Raw genomic sequence first — 16,073 nt, forward strand, 5'->3', positions numbered from 1 at the left:
TTTCTCCCCAAATCCCCCAAGTACATAGTTCTATATTGTAGTTGTGGGGCCTTCTGGTTGTGCTATGTGGGACACCACCTCAACATGGCCTAATGAGCAGTTCCATGTCCGCACCCAGAATCCGAACTGGTGAAACCCTGGGCCGCCAAAGCAGAGTGCGTGAACTTAACCACTCGGCCACGGGGCCGGCCCCAACATTTGTAGTTTTTAGTCTTAGTGATTATAGCCATTTTTACAGGTGTAAGGTGGTATCTTAGTGTAGTTTTGATTTGCATTTCCCTGATGATTAGTGATGTTGAACATCTTTTCATATGTTTATTGGCCACCTGTATATCTTCTTGGAAAAATGTATGTTCATCTCCTCTGCCCATTTGTTGATCAGGCTGTTTGGTTTTTTATTGTTCAGTTGTGTGAGTTCTTTATATATTATGGAGATTAACCTCTTGTCAGCTATGTGGTTAGCAAATATTTTCTCCTAATTGGTGGGTTGTATCTCTGTTTTGATCCTAGTTTCTTTTGTGTTGCAGAAGCTCTTTAGTCTGATGAATTCCCACTTGTTTATTTTTTCTTTTGTTTCTCTTATCTGAGAGGACATGGTATTTGAAAAGATCCTTTTTAGTTCGATATCAAAGAGTGTACTGCCAATATTATCTTCCAGGAGTTTCATAGTTTCAGAACTTACCTTCAAGTCTTTGATCCATTTTGAGTTTATTTTTGTGTATGATGTGAGATAGCGGTCTACCTTCATTCTTTTGCATGTGGCTGTCCAGTTTTCCCAACACCATTTATTGAAGAGACTATCTTTTCTCCATTGTATGTTCTTGGCACCTTTGTCAAAGATTAGCTGACCGTAGATGTGTGGTTTTATTTCTGGGCTTTCAGTTCTCTTCCATTGATGTGTGTGCCTGTTTTTGTACCAATACCATGCTGTTTTGGTCACTATGGCTTTGTAGTACATTTTGAAGTCAGAGATTGTGATGCCTCCAGCTTTGTTCTTTTTTCTCAGGATTGGCTTAGCAGTTAGGGTCTTTGTTTGCCCCATAAAAATTGTAGGATTCTTTGTTCTATTTCCATGAAGAATGTCATCACTGATTGAGATTACATTGAATCTATAGATTGCTTTGGGTAGTATGGACATTTTAACTATGTTTATTCTTCCCATCCATGTACATGGACTCTCTTTCCATCTCTTTATGTCATTATCAATTTCCTTCAGTGATGTCTTATGGTTTTCATTGTATAAGTCCTTCACCTCCTTGGTTAAATTTATTCCTAGGTACTTTATTCTTTTAGTTGCAATTGTAAATGGAATTGTATTCTTGAGTTCACTTTTTCTAAGTTTATTTTTGGAGTATAGAAAAGCAACTGATTTTTATAAGTTGATTCTGTACCCTCCAACTGTACTGTAGTTGTTAATTATTTCTGTTAGTTTTCTGATGGATTCTTTGGGGTTTTCTCTATATAAGATCAAGTCGTCTGCAAACAGCGAGAGTTTCACTTCTTCACTCCCTACTTGGATTCCTTTTATTCCTTTGTCTTGCCTAATTGCTCTGGCCCAAACCTCCAGTACTATGTTGACTAAGAGTGGTGATGGTGGGCATCCTTGTCTTGTTCCTGTTCTCAGTGGGGTGGTGTTCAGTTTTTGCCCATTGAGCATGGTGTTGGCTGTGGGTTTGTCAGATATGGCCTTTATTATGTTGAGGTAATTTCCTTCTATCCCCATTTTGTTCAGTTTTTATGGTAAATGGCTGTTGGATCGTGTCACATGCTTTCTCTGCATCTATTGAGATGATCATGTGGTTTTTATTCCTCAGTTTGTTGATGTGGTGTATCACATTGATTGATTTGCAGATGTTGAAGCATCCTTGTGTCCATGGTATGAATCCCACTTGATCATGATATACGATCCTTTTGATGTGTTGCTGAATTTGGCTTGCCAAAATTTTGTTGAGAATTTTTGCATCTGTGTTCATCAGTGATATTGGCCCGTAGTTTTCCTTTTTTGTGCTGTCCTTGTCAGGCTTTGGCATCAGAGTGATGATGGCCTTGTAGAATGTGTTGGAAAGTGTTCCATCTTCCCTAATTTTTTGTAATAGCGTGAAAAGGATAAGTATTAAATCCTCTCTGAATGTTTGGTAGAATTCCCCAGGGAAGTCTTCTGGTTCTGGGGTTTTATTCTTTGGGATTCTTTGATTACTGTTTCAATCTTTTTCCTTGTGATTGGTCTATTCAGATTGTCTCTTTCTTCTTGATTCAGCTTTGGTAGATTGTAAGAGTCTAAGAATTTTTCCATTTCCTCTAGATTATCCGTTTTGTTGGCATATAGTTTTTTGTAGTGTTCTCTCATAATCAGTTGTATTTCTGTGGTGTCTGTTGTTATTTCTCCTCTTTCATGTCAAATTTTGTTTACAAATTCTCTTTACAGCTGAGATGTGTTTCCTGGAGGCAGCATATTGTTGGGTCTTGTGCTTTAATCCATCTTGACACTGTGTGTTTTTATTGGAGAATTCAAGCCATTTATGTTAGGGTGATTATTGATGTATGAAGGCTTAATGCTATAATTTTATCACTCATTTTCTGGTTTTTCTGCATTTCCTTTGTTTCTTGTCCTGTGTGTTTTGGTCTACCCATTGAATTATGTAGTTTCTTGTGATGTGTTTCTTTGTTTTCTCCTAATTTTTTATTTGTGTCCCTGTCCTGCTGTTTTGTTTAGTGGTTACCCTGAGATTTGTATTGAGAATCTCTTGTATAAGATAGTCCCTCTTCTGATGGCCTCTCATTTCGTTAGTCTAAACCGATTCTGTCCCTTTCCTCCTCCCCTCCTAAGTTGTTTCTCTCATATGTTATTCCATCTTGTGTTGTGAGTTTGTGGTTACAATGACAGGAATATCTTTGTCTTTGGTGTCTTCCTTCCCTTTAGCTTAATACCTCCTTGAGTATTTGTTATGCTATTCTGAGTCTGTCTACCCACTTACCTCCTTACTCTGTGTTTTGTGACCCCTTTATCTCTTTTTTCCCCCCCAGATATGAGGGCCTTCTTGAGGATTTCTTGTATGGGGTGTCTCGGGGTACGAAGTCCCTTAGCTTTTGTTTGTCTGGGAAAGCTTTTATTTCTCCTTCATATATGAAGGATATTTTTGCTGGATAGAGTATTCTTGGCTGAAAATTTTTGTCTTTTAAAGATTTGAATATGTCATTACATTCTTTCCTAGCTTATAAGGTTTCTGCAGAGAAATCTGCTGAAAGCCTGATAGGGCATCCTTTGTAGATTATTTTCTTCTGCCTTGCTGCCCTTATTATTCTTTCTTTTATGATTCATTATTGCCAGTTTTACTACTATATGCCTCGCAGTAGGTCTTTCTACATTGGCAAATGTAAGAGATCTGGAAACCTCTTCCACACCGATTTCCCTGTCTTTCCGTAGGTTTGGGAAGTTCTCTGCTGTTATTTCTTTGAACATGCTCTCTGCTCCATTCTCCTTCTCTTCTCCTTGTTGAAAACCTATAATTCTTATGTTACATTTCATCATTGAGTTGACTATTTCTCAGAGACTTTCTTCATTTCTTTTTAGTCTTACTTCTCGCTCCTCCTCTTTCAGGAGTATTTCAACATGTCTGTCCTCGATTATGCTGATATACTCCTCCATGATGTCCACTCAAGTGTTCAGGGAATCTGTGTTTTGTTTTCTCTCTTCCATTGTGTCTTTCATCTCTAGTATTTTTGATTGAATCTTCCTTATAACTTCAGTCTCTTTTGTGATGTATCTTCTGAACTCATTGCCTTGTTTCTCTACATTCTCTTTTACCTCATTGAGTTTTTTTATGATAACTGTTTTGAACTCATTGCCATTTAGACTACATATATCTCTGTCCTCAGGACTGGATGGTGGGTACTTGTCTTTTTCTCTCTGGTCTGTAGATTTGATATAGTGTTTGATGTTGCTAGAGGAGTTGGGTGGGATCTTATGCATCGTTATATTATTTGGTTGCAGTTACTGCCTATAGCCACTGGGTGGGTGTTGAGAACCCTGTATTCTAAGCCCTCAGCCTTCAGCTGGGATTCTAGGCAGTAGAGCTGGGCTGAGTCGGTGAGGGGAGGGGTGCTTTCTCCTGCATGCTCTCAGGGTTTCCTCACTGTGCTCCCGCTGTCTAATCTCCTGGGGGGGTTGGCTTCATGAGGTCACTCCACATGAAAGCTTTTGCCCCAGTAGAGGGACGTCCGTCTAGGCTGCAAGGGCCCTGGGGAGTCCTTGGTGATCCCATGAGCAAACGTCGCCTTCCCTTTCCTTCCCTTTTGCAGGCCTCCTGTCTTCTCAGATCGCAGTCTTTAGGGGAGGGAGTGAAGTTCTCTTTTATCCTGTTCCACCTCCTCTGAGGGAGTCTCCAGCCTCTCCTCCCTCTGTTGTATGGCTGCGTGTCTCTCCTTTGTTTTTGTGTTGTGTTAGGATGTCCTCTGTTGGAGTATGGATGCCCCTTTTTGTTATATGTTGGTGGGGAGAGTCCTGGGCAAGTTCACTCTACCATGATGCTGACGTCACTCTTCTTTCACACTCGTAATCTTGCGCACACCCACCATTCTGAAAGCCTCTTTTTTTAAGGAGCTCTGTGTTTTTTTAAACTGGTATGGAAAGTTGAAACTTTGGATTTCTTTCTTTTTTCTTTTCTTTTTTTTTGCCAATTAAGATTTTTCCTGAGCTAATGTCTGTGCCAGTCTTCCTCTATTTTGTCTGTGGGTCACCACCACAACGTGGCTGATGAATGGTCTAGGTCCATGCCTGTGATCCGAACCTGAGAACCTGGGTCACCAAAGCAGAGCACACTGAAATTAACCACTATGCCACAGGACCAGCCCCTGGATTTCATAATGTACTCTATGAACTGCTAAGAAAAATGGATAATTTCGATTTCCATGGATGTCCCATTGTCATATTTAATGATACAGCATAATGGTATAAATGTGTATACCAGGTTCATGGAGTAAGTGAATCTAGTATCTGTTTGAACTTGCACTAGGCCATCTTCCTGCCAAAATTTAGAAAACCTGTTTAGAAAAATTCCACTTATACCTGTGCCAGTTTCTCTAGAAGCCAAAAGCTTTTATTATAACATCCACCTCCCTGCTTCATCTGCAAATGAACAAAGCTAAAGTTATTGAAATGTTATAAATTATGATAGTCATCTATCTAAACTGTTTGAAACCATTATTGACTAGCTCCTATGTGTGTTATAACCTTGAGAATTTGGCATTACCTGTTGTTTTGTGATAACTTTACCTAGATACAGGGGCTTGGATAAACTTGTCTCAGAAGTGTCTTTTAATTATTTTCTTCTTTGTGATTTCTTAAAAGTAGATAGAGGCTTTCATTACAGCCCAGAAAACATTAAAACAGTTTCACTACTTTGCCCAATTTATAGCACCTTTCATCCAATCATTTCAAAATACTTATTCAGAATTTAGAAGTCCATTCCTGTAGATAATACTTAAATGAAATTGAAAGGTGCCATTGCAGTAAGTCTCGTACGAAGAAACTTTTGACTTGGAACTGTGTCATAATTTATAATTGGATGGCTGTTCTTGTTTCTGAAGTGAGTGATCACCACTTATTGGCAACCCAAAGGCATTTCTTGTTTGTTTCCTTTAACTAGTTTTGCCCTGTAAGGTAAGTTACTCTCCTCGCCCTCTCCCCATGATCCCAAAAATAGCTTTATTAATAGGAATATATGATGTTTGTGTTCTTAAAAAAAATCAGGGTGGTCTTACATGTCTGTCTTCCATTCTGGCATTTCCCTTTATACAACCCTTTTGAATTTTCTGTTTAAATACTGGCATTCCGATAGCTTTTTTTTGGCCTAATGCCTGGGTCACATATTGCAACAGCAAATTAGGAATGTTAAGACATCCCCCAAAGAAAAATGTTTGTTATGAAAGTAGAGCTGATGTGACACTTAGAATTAGAGCGTCTTAACTTGTCTAAGTGACAGTTAATGATCTTTTTTTTTCTTTTCTTTTATTATTATTTTAAAGGAGGCGGGGGGCAAGAATGAAAGAAATGCCCAGAGGCTGCGATTGGATTTGGTTCACCAAACTGTTAAATGTCAAATGTACTCTACTAATCATACATCTTTTGTCCCTTTTTAGGAGCTAATTTTGTTACTCGAAAAATTAGCCGGTCAGTAGCTAAGATTTACCTTGGACAACTGGAATGTTTCAGTTTGGGAAATCTGGATGCCAAGCGAGATTGGGGCCATGCCAAGGACTATGTAGAGGTAGGAACTGACTCATTATGTTTTTAAAAATACCTGTATCAGTTGGTTTTAAATGCCAGGCCTCTAGAGGAAAAGCATAACCCAGAGGTGGTAGTATATACAATTTTGCTAATGCAGATATGTTTAAATTCATACTAGTTTCATTTTAAGGTTCGATGGTTCAGCAGTACATGTAGATGACACTGAATGTCACTTGAATGAGGAAATCTTTCAAAAGTGGTCTTTTAATTATTTAAAACGAAGGTGTCGGTCAGTGGTTTGGATGACAGATGAAAAAATGTTTGAGTGATATTTTTTAGGTTCCAAAGCTTCTTTCTTCTCCCCATGTTTTGCACCTTCTCTCTCCTCTCTGCCCAGTACCCATATGGCTAAATCTGAAAGAATTTTTTGGTGTGAAAGTACTGCTAGCTCTCTGATCTTCATGAAATACTATCTAATTTCAATTTGTATAATCCAAGACCTTCAGATTTACATGGTTCTACTAAATGACTCTGAGTAATATTCTTATGGAGCTTTTGATTTTTGTTGCTTTAGAGTCTGGTTATTACCTTACACACTTCTCAAAGTGTGTCCTTGCACACGAGTGAACTTTGTCCATTAAAGAGAGATGGAGGGAGATGTTAATAATGATGCTATTGCAGAACAATGGATATAATTCAACAGAAATTCAAATTTCACTCTTGGCATTTATATACACATTACATTTTGATTAGGGGTATATGTGTTACATATATATATATAAGTAGTGTGATTTTTCTTTAAATATATATTTAGTTCTTTAAACTAAAAAACAGATTTAAAATACATTCTACCTTGCCCTCATTAGTATGCTTTTAAATATCCATGGTGGTTCTGTGGCCAGATCTGAAGGAGCACGTTGGTCACATTGTCTTCTTCCCTTGAGTTGGCTTGTCCTTGTTTAGGTGCTTACAGATTTCCTGTGCTCAGGAGACTGTTTCTGTCCTTAGTGATTCCTCCCCGGGAAACCGGATCTGGACCCTGCTCATTGATGGCATTCACAAAGAAGCTTGAGCACTGCCTAAGGAAGCAAACAAGCAGCTTGCTTGTTAACACAGAGCTTGGCTTTGGCAGTGTTAGTATTTTTGTTTTTAACAATTAAAAATGTGTACTTGGGTGGCCCTGTGGCTGAGTGTTTAAGTTTGCACGCTCCGCTGCAGGCGGCCCAGTGTTTCATTGGTTCGAATCCTGGGCGCGGACATGGCACTGCTTATCAAACCACGCTGAGGCAGCATCCCACATGCCACAACTAGAAGGACCCACAACAAAGAATATACAACTATGTACCAGGGGGCTTTGGGGAGAAAAAGGAAAAAAATTTAAAAAAATAAAATCTTTAAAAAAAAAAAATGTGTACTTGAACACTTAATACTTTATTATATGGACAAAAAAATAGTTCTAATTTTAAATTTTGAACATCACAACATTTAGATCATTTAAATATGTTCTTCTATGCTGTAATTACAAAGAAGCGTTTTATGACAGTAGTTCTTACATGTATTTTAAAAACGTTACATTAAAAGAAATAGGAGGCCACACTTTCAGGAATTATAAGAAAGTAGGAGAAAGGAGATATCAGTGGGAAAAGCCAAAACTGTCTTTTGTCTAACGTATATGGCCTTGCCTACTTATAAATAAAAGGTAAGTTTTGTAAAAACAAATACATTAGTTTTTCAATAATATCATTTTGGCATATAGCCTTTAGCTATCTGCATACACTTAGATCTGTCCAAACTCTTCTCCAAATTCAGGAACCAAATAGATCAAATTTCATTCTATTTTATTTTATGTGTTTGCACTAGGGTAAAAAAGAAGTTTGGATTGGAACTCAGAAATAGATTTTGATAGTGAGAGAAATAATATATCAAAATTTTAATAATGCTTATTACTGGTTTTATTTATTTTCTTATTTATACTTCTGTATTTTCCATATCTTTGAAAAGAATACATATAAACTTTCTCAGTCCGGGAAAAAAATAAATGAATTTTTTAAAATAGGCCAGAAAATCCAACAAAAATGCTTGTGACCATTAGATAAATACATAAGTAATGAGAAAATCTTTTGTGAGCTCCAAGAATCCGGAAGAAGGAGCCTGCTGTCATTTCACTCCCATGTTGCCAAGGCTAGCCACTGCTCCTGAGTGCAGCTCAAACCTTGGCACAAAGGGCCCACATTTGTATTCCTTTAAAATAAAAGTACTTTATAAACATTTTGGCTCAAAGACTTCAAAAAAGTCTTCCCAAATGATGTCGTTTTGAAGATTACTTGACAAGATGGTATCAGTACAGCATGCCCAGAAGCCAAAATATTCATGCAAGAGTAAGATGTTCTGCCCTTTCAGTAAGAATGTAAAATTTTCAGATTTCATAGAAAGATACACATACAAAGTTAAGTCATTCTTATTGGCATTCAAGACCTGTTCCACAATAAAGTGGGTTTGTGTATTAAGGATTCTCCTGGGGTTCTGACAGTAAAACATATTGATGATGTAAGAAGCATTTTATAGTTCTCCTGTATGGGTTCTGAAAGAAGTCTAAATTCTTGATTTCTAAAAGTGTCATTATTAAGAAGTCATAGTTTACTATCTCCATTTTAAGAAATTTTACCATCCCTTGCATTTCTAAATGTATTAAAATGAGGTTACTTCACAGACTTATGACTAAAAGCAGATGTTGCCAAAATTAAAATCAACACGGCTAAGAATGAAAAAAGAGAAGCATTGTTTGTTTAGAGCACATCTGTATCCTGGCACAATAATCAGCTTTAGAATAAAGAAGCCTTGGCAAGTACAGATCAAACAGGTCATCATAGCATCTCATTTACACATATTTTAATTATGGAATTCCTCATATTTATACATGTATTGATACATTTTTAGATTAAACGACTTGTGCTTTTTTTCTTATGGATGAATTTCCACAATGAAGAGTAGAGAGTGTTTGACGGACAAGGTATAGGTGATGGCAGCTGTTGGTGATTTGCTCCTCAGCCTTAGAGGTGGTTTTATATCTCAGTCTTCCCATCTATGAAGAGGACATAATAACAACCCTGTAAAAAATTAGCATTCATGTGCTGTACATACGTGATTAGAATCTATATCTGTCTTGTCAACATTTTTGCAACAATTTATACAAAGTCATTTCCTGTTGCTGACTCAGGTTCATTAACATCCACTTATAGTCTTTCCTAGATCAAAATGATTTTAAAATTATTCGGGTAAGAAGTATTTCAACTTGAAGTGAAGAATATAAAAACTGTATTAAATTATATTGTACTTCAGAATAAACATGTCTTATAAAGTTATGTCTTTTCTAATATTTTATTATAAACATTTTTAAACATACAGAGTTGTTGAGTGAATTTTACCTTGAACAGCTATATACCCACCACCCAGATTCTCTTAACATCTACAATTATTGTTGCATTTTGAGAAAAATATGTTACTATTTAGAAATTGCTGTAGTGCTAATGGCTCAGAGCTAAAAATATTCAATTTACACAAATGACACACAGGTTATCAAAAATTTGCTTTTCTTATGGGATGTAGTCAGTCAGCAATTCAAACTTTCAGAATATTTCCATCTTCTTAAATAATTATGTGACATAACCACAACTTATTTTCATGTTCGCCTCCCTCCATATACATTGACGCAACTGTTTGTATTCATGAAAACACATTGGGGCTATATACCACATTCAAGCAAATTCAGGTAGTCACCTTTGTACCAGTCGTGCCTGAAAGCTGCAGAAGAGAGAACCTCTGACTTCTCTGGGTGGCGTTGTTACTTCAACATAGTTCTATTGAGTACCTACCATAGTCATGGTTCTAGTTGCTACAAATGACAGTCTTCTGAAATTTGTCCAAAGCCACATAAGACTGCAAAGTGCTATATTGCACAAAGGTAGGCACATTTCTTTATCATAAGACTGACTCCTCGAAATTTATGGTATGTGAATGTGCACTATGGCTTGCTAAGATTAATAAAGGGTTTTCCAAACTTATTTGACCTTGCCACGCTTTAATGCACAATAGGTATTAATGTCTTGCAGTACAGATTGGGAAATGGCACCATATGTTTAAATAAAATTAAAGGACAGTTTGGTTACTAAAGTCCCACTGTGATCCCACCTTGATAAACTAGCTGGAAGACAACTACAGCCAGAAAATGTTGAGAGAGAAGCTAATTGATAAGAGTTGGGCCAGAAGTATCTTTAAATTTTTACCACTCACAACAGGCTCTCTTGCTATTGAGATACACAGGTAATCAAGTGACCCAAGTCTGAGCTCTTTCCAGGACTCAGCAACAAACCATTTAAAAAATATCATGAGAGGGGTTGGGCTCATGGCTGAGTGGTTGAGTTCGCACTCTGCTTTGGAGGCCCACGGTTTTGCCAGTTCAGATCCTGGACGTGGACGTGGCACCACTCATCAGACCATGCTGAGGTGGCGTCCCACATAGCACAACCAGAGGCGCTCACCCCTAGAATATACAACTATGTAGTGGGGGGCTTTTGGGAGAAGAAGAAGAAGAAAAGAAAATAAGATTGCCATCAGATGTTAGCTGAGGTGCCAATCTTTAAAAAGAAGAAGATAGTAAAAATATCATGAGGTTTTACTGCCCACAGCTGGCCATGCAGTTGCTCCTGAAGAGTTCTGCTGGTCCAAAGGCAATACAGGGGATGTTAAGATTGTTATGGGAGAATTTTTGAGATTCATCTGAATTTTAATATCATATTTCCCCACACACATCTTTTTATTTATTTCTCTTTGAGTTTTTTGGCAGGGAACATGGATGAATAAGAAAAAGCTACTTTTAAAAGTAATAATAATTGGGACTGGCCCAGTGGCGCAGCGGTTATGTTCTCATGTTCCGCTTCTCCGCGGCCCAGGGTTCCCCGGTTCGGATTGCTGGTGTGGACCTGGCACCACTTGGCAAGCCACGCTGTGGTAGGCGTCCCACATATAAAGTAGAGGAAGATGGGCACGATGTTAGCTCAGGGCCAGGCTTCCTCAGCAAAAAGAGGAGGATTGGCAGTAGTTAGCTCAGGGCTAATCTTCCTGAAAAAGAAAAAAAATTGGGGCACTTATTATATGAAACTTTACTGAGGACTTTATATACATTATCCTATATAATATGTACTACAATCCTGAAAGGTAGAGTATGTCCGTATTTTATGGATGAAGGAACAGGGTTAGGGCATTCAGCTGACATATTTGCCAAAGCCATGGCCAGTAGAGTTGAATGAAGCCAGAAGTCCAGCTTAGGCCTGATCCCTAAGGCTTGCTCATCACCACTAATTTATATTGAAGTGAGGGGAACAGGACATGAGGAGTGAGATCTGGGTAACTTTCCTTTTCCCAGAGAGACAGAAAATTAAGCTTCTCTCCCTTTTTTCCCACTGCCATTTGTACTTCAAGGGGAAGAGAAACATCTGGAAGATAAGAGTCTGAAAAGCCGTCAGATCTCACTGAACCCATTACATTGGCTGTACTAAGATGCAAAGGGTGTGTTTGGGGAAAATGGGTAGTTAGGTATCCGTCCCTCTCTGTCCATTGGCTTACCTGAGGAAAGCTGGGGAGAATTGACCACTGTTTCTCAATACTTTCTTCCTCGTCTATCAGTCTGCTGTTAGCATTTTGCATCCTGTGTTAATTAACACAAATCTGGAACGAAAGGATGCCATTTAAACTTTCTGAGATTTTATTTAAAGGAAAGCTTGCTTGTTGCAACATCATCATCAACAAACTGTTTTGGGTTGTTTTTCTTTTCCATTTTCAGTAGAGTAGCTTAATTTTCTTGTAGTGTTTGAGTTCTCTAAAGTATTAATGGTGCTAGAATCCATTCTTTATTAAGACCTCACTTGACAGAAATGCAGAAATTTGTGGTTGCCTTGTTTCCTCTGGCCAGGTCTTGATTGCTTGAGGGTGACACCACAAGGGGGGCCATGCCCCCAAATCCCGGAAACTGTGGGCTCTGTTTAAATTGTTGTTTTAATGTATGAAGCCTACATCATCCATTTTTCTAGGATAGATCATTAATGAAGTTTTCATCCACAGATAATTTAGAAATATGAAGGTGTGTGCATTTTTAGGTTGTATTTTCAAAATATAAAATCGAGCATCTGACATTAAATTAGAAAAGTAGTTCTTGGCAAATGTGTGTAAGTATGTGTACACAGAGAGAGAGATGAAAATGAATATAGAATGGAGTTGCATATTTAATAGACATAGTGCCTGTAGAAACGAATTATGAAACTTTGTGTAAATGCCATTTACATTCAGTGGGTAGCAATTAACCACATTAAGGTAGAAGATTGTACTCCACCCCTTACTCACTCCCATTGATGGTAAGTGTCATCATACCATTGTGGATCATGAAATGATCCCTTGTACCTAGGAAAGTCATGGTTCTATTGCTGAGAATAAAAGTCAAAGGAAGGCTGGCCCAGTGGTGTAATGGTTAAGTTTGCACATGCTCCACTTCAGTGGCCCGGGGTTCACCAGTTCAGATCCTCAGTGCGGATCTACACACCACTTATCAAGCCATGCTGTGGCAGGTGTCTCACATATAAACTAGAGGAAGATGGGCATGGGTGTTAGCTCAAGGCCAGTCTTCCTCAAAAAAAAAAAAAAGTCAAAGAAAAACAGTGTTAAAAGCTTCTTTTTACACTCAGATTATGATATCTTTTGCTTACATTTACGGTATACAGTAAGATTCCTTAAGCTTTCTCCTTCCACCCCCAGCTGGGCCTGCCCAGACCCAGTCTGTTGCTCCTCTTCGTCTCTGGGTGACCCGTCCTTACACTCTCCCCTTTCCTTTCTCTGCTCCTCTGCTGTCTCTTCTTTCACTGGCGTCTCCTACTTCATATCTGCTTCTGCCCACAAGTGAAAACTGGCTATTTAATTTTACCAACAAGACTATTCACATGATAGAGCAGTAATTGCCTCTTATAAAATATGATGTCCTAAATTTAGTGATGATTTTGCCTATAGAAGGTATACATATTTGATAGTAAAGACTTCATTTTTACCTTAATCCACTCTGGAAAGGACAACAAGTATTTGCAATCAAGGTAGTCTTTCTCCTATTTTCATGTGCCCCATGCCCACAAACATCTGTAAATTAATCTCTCTTTCTCTCTGTCACACACACACACAAACAAACATGTGTACACACACATATGGTAAGAGTCAAAATCCTCATTTTTTAATTTATTCTAAAATACTGTTTTGCTTATCGTACTTATTGGTGCTTTATTGCAGGATATCATTTACTAAAATTAAGTGTTTTGTCCTCATAGAACCCTGGCTCTGTAGCGCTGCTCTGTAGCTTCTTCAGACCACTTGAGTGCCCCTTGCTGCTGTCTCAGGAGCCTAGGCTCCAGGTTCCCAGGCTTGGCCTCAGGGGACCCTTTAATACAGTCATGCATCACTTAATGATGGGGATACTAAGCGATGGGGATAGGGTCTGAGAAACGCATTGTTAGGTGACCTCATCGTTGTGCAAACATCATGGACTGTACTTACACAAACCTAGACAGTATAGCCTACTACATGCCTGGGCTATATGGTACTTATCTTACGGGACCACTGTTGAATATGTGGTCCATCGTTATGTGGTACATACCTGTACAAACGTGTTAATTTTGCCTTTGCATCCAGAGCCACAAAGCAAAAAACCTTTTCCAAATAGAAGCCTCCCTAATGCAAAGACATACATTTTATTTTGTTCCTGTTTACTCCATACTAGAAAACATCTCTTCTGCTGATTCTCTGCCATGAAATCATAGCAGTGAAGTCTCAAAGAGTCTCTGTATCTTCTCTTCTTAGGTAAAGAAAAAGTTTGATCCCCTCTGTGAGTCATGGATCATTTGCATTTGTCAGATTTGCATTTGTTATTTCTTTTCCTACCTGTTGACTTTGGTAAAGCTGGGGTAACTGACGACTTTGTGGATCAGTTAGATCTGAACTTGAGGGAGAGCTCTGATGAGTATCTTATCTGTCCCACTGACTGCCTGCCTGCCCAGGGCAGCAACTGTGAGACCAAGAGGCAGATGCCTTCCGTGGGAGAAGGCGATGCTTTGGACTCTTTTTTGGAATAGATATTGTACAGAAATAAAATGTTTCACACTTTGACTTACTAGTTAAATAGCTTTAAAAGACATTACTGACTTTGTTCCATGTTCTTTACTTTATGCCTTATTGTATTTAAAGAATATTTTAAAGCCACATCTTCTTGGGACCAAATTTCCAAAGAGTTTTCCCATGTAGATTTTAGAGTTGCTCCAGAAACCATGAGTGTATCATGCGTGCAAGCCAAATATGGCCCAAACGGATGAATTTAAGGATCCCATTAAGTGATGATCTCCCTTTCATCTTAGAAAAGAAAAAGGTAGACTTGGGCTTTTACTAAGCCCAATTAATTCACAAGTGTATACGCTTTAGAGAAGCAGAATTGTCACAGTGGAGAAGCTCTGTGACAGTTTCTTTGCATTGTTGACTTAAACCTGACATGAAAATTATTGGTAAAGTTCCCAAAGAAAGAGATGAAATTACCTCTTAGTATAGCTTCCCCAGTCTACTTCTTAGAGTTACATAAAATATTTGAGATCACTTTTGCTATTTTTTCTCATAAAGAGAGTAGTTGGGCTTAAATCATTATTGTTTATTACTTCCTGCAGAATCTAAATAGATTGAGATTTCTGAGAATAGAATCACTTCTCAACAAACATAGGATATGATGTGGTGAGTTATCTTGGATTGGTCTCTCTCAATGAAGCTCCTTGAAGGCAGGAACTGGATTTTATTTCTCTTTCTCGTAATTGTGCCTCCCCACATGCCTTGTGTACAAGAGATACTCAATAAATACTTGAATCGAATGGGGTCTCCCTATCTTACCATTTTTTAATAAAATATGTAAAAGTGAATATGTATATATGAAATATTTTATTCCTCACTATTAAAAGATTATTTTCTGGGCCTGGCCCCGTGGTGCAGTGGTTAAGTTTGCACGTTCCACTTCTCGGCAGCCCAGGGTTCACTGGTTCGGATCCTGGGTGCAGACATGGCACCACTTGGCAAAAGCCATGCTGTAGTAGGTGTCCCACGTATAAAACAGAGGAAGATAGGCATGGATGTTAGCTCACAGCCACTCTTCCTCAAGCAAAAAGAGGAGGATTGGCAGTAGTTAGCTCAGGGCTAATCTTCCTTTAAAAAAAAAAAAAAAGGTTATTTTCTATACTTAGCATAAGGCATATCCCACTGAATATGATTTTACCACATTTAGGTTTCAGTTGTGATAGATTTACTTGATTCCAGCAAAATGTTTTCAAGGAATTTTCTCTCTTGTTGCATGCAGACTGCAAAGGAAAGCTGAGTAGTGCCCATATGTTCCCATCCTATGGTAAGTTTCCCAATCATCTCTAGATTCTCCTACTCTTAGCCTTTATTTCTATTTTTTTTCTCTGCTTTATCTCCTCAAATCCCCCCAGTACATGGTTGTATATCTTAGCTGCAGGTCTGTTCTAGTTGTGGCATGTGGGACGCCGCCTCAACGTGGGCTGATGAGCAGTGCCGTGTCGGCGCCCAGTATCCAAACTGGCAAAACCCAGGGCCGCTGCAGTGGAGCGCCAGAACTTAACTACTCGGCCACAGAGCCGGCCCCCTGTTTTTATAAGAAGGATATCTGAGCAGATAGAGAAGATAGAAAGAACGAGTGATACACTGGCTCTGACCTAAAAAACAAAATTTAAAAAGTCACAAAAGTAACCTTCGTTTACAACATCAA

At 38.4% G+C, this 16,073-nt stretch overlaps 1 protein-coding gene across 1 annotated transcript in view; it reads left to right on the top strand.

Moving 5' to 3' along the window:
- GMDS (GDP-mannose 4,6-dehydratase) overlaps window positions 1-16,073 on the top strand; it is a 646,070-nt gene that overhangs the window by 330,104 nt on the left and 299,893 nt on the right. Inside the window, exon 7 of the mRNA XM_046640490.1 lies at window positions 6,139-6,266. Within this exon, the coding sequence (XP_046496446.1) occupies window positions 6,139-6,266 (128 nt within the window). The remainder of the gene's footprint in view (window positions 1-6,138; window positions 6,267-16,073) is intronic.

This window comes from Equus quagga, chromosome 15 (genome assembly GCF_021613505.1).
Source record: "Equus quagga isolate Etosha38 chromosome 15, UCLA_HA_Equagga_1.0, whole genome shotgun sequence".
NCBI classification, from domain to species: domain Eukaryota; kingdom Metazoa; phylum Chordata; class Mammalia; order Perissodactyla; family Equidae; genus Equus; species Equus quagga.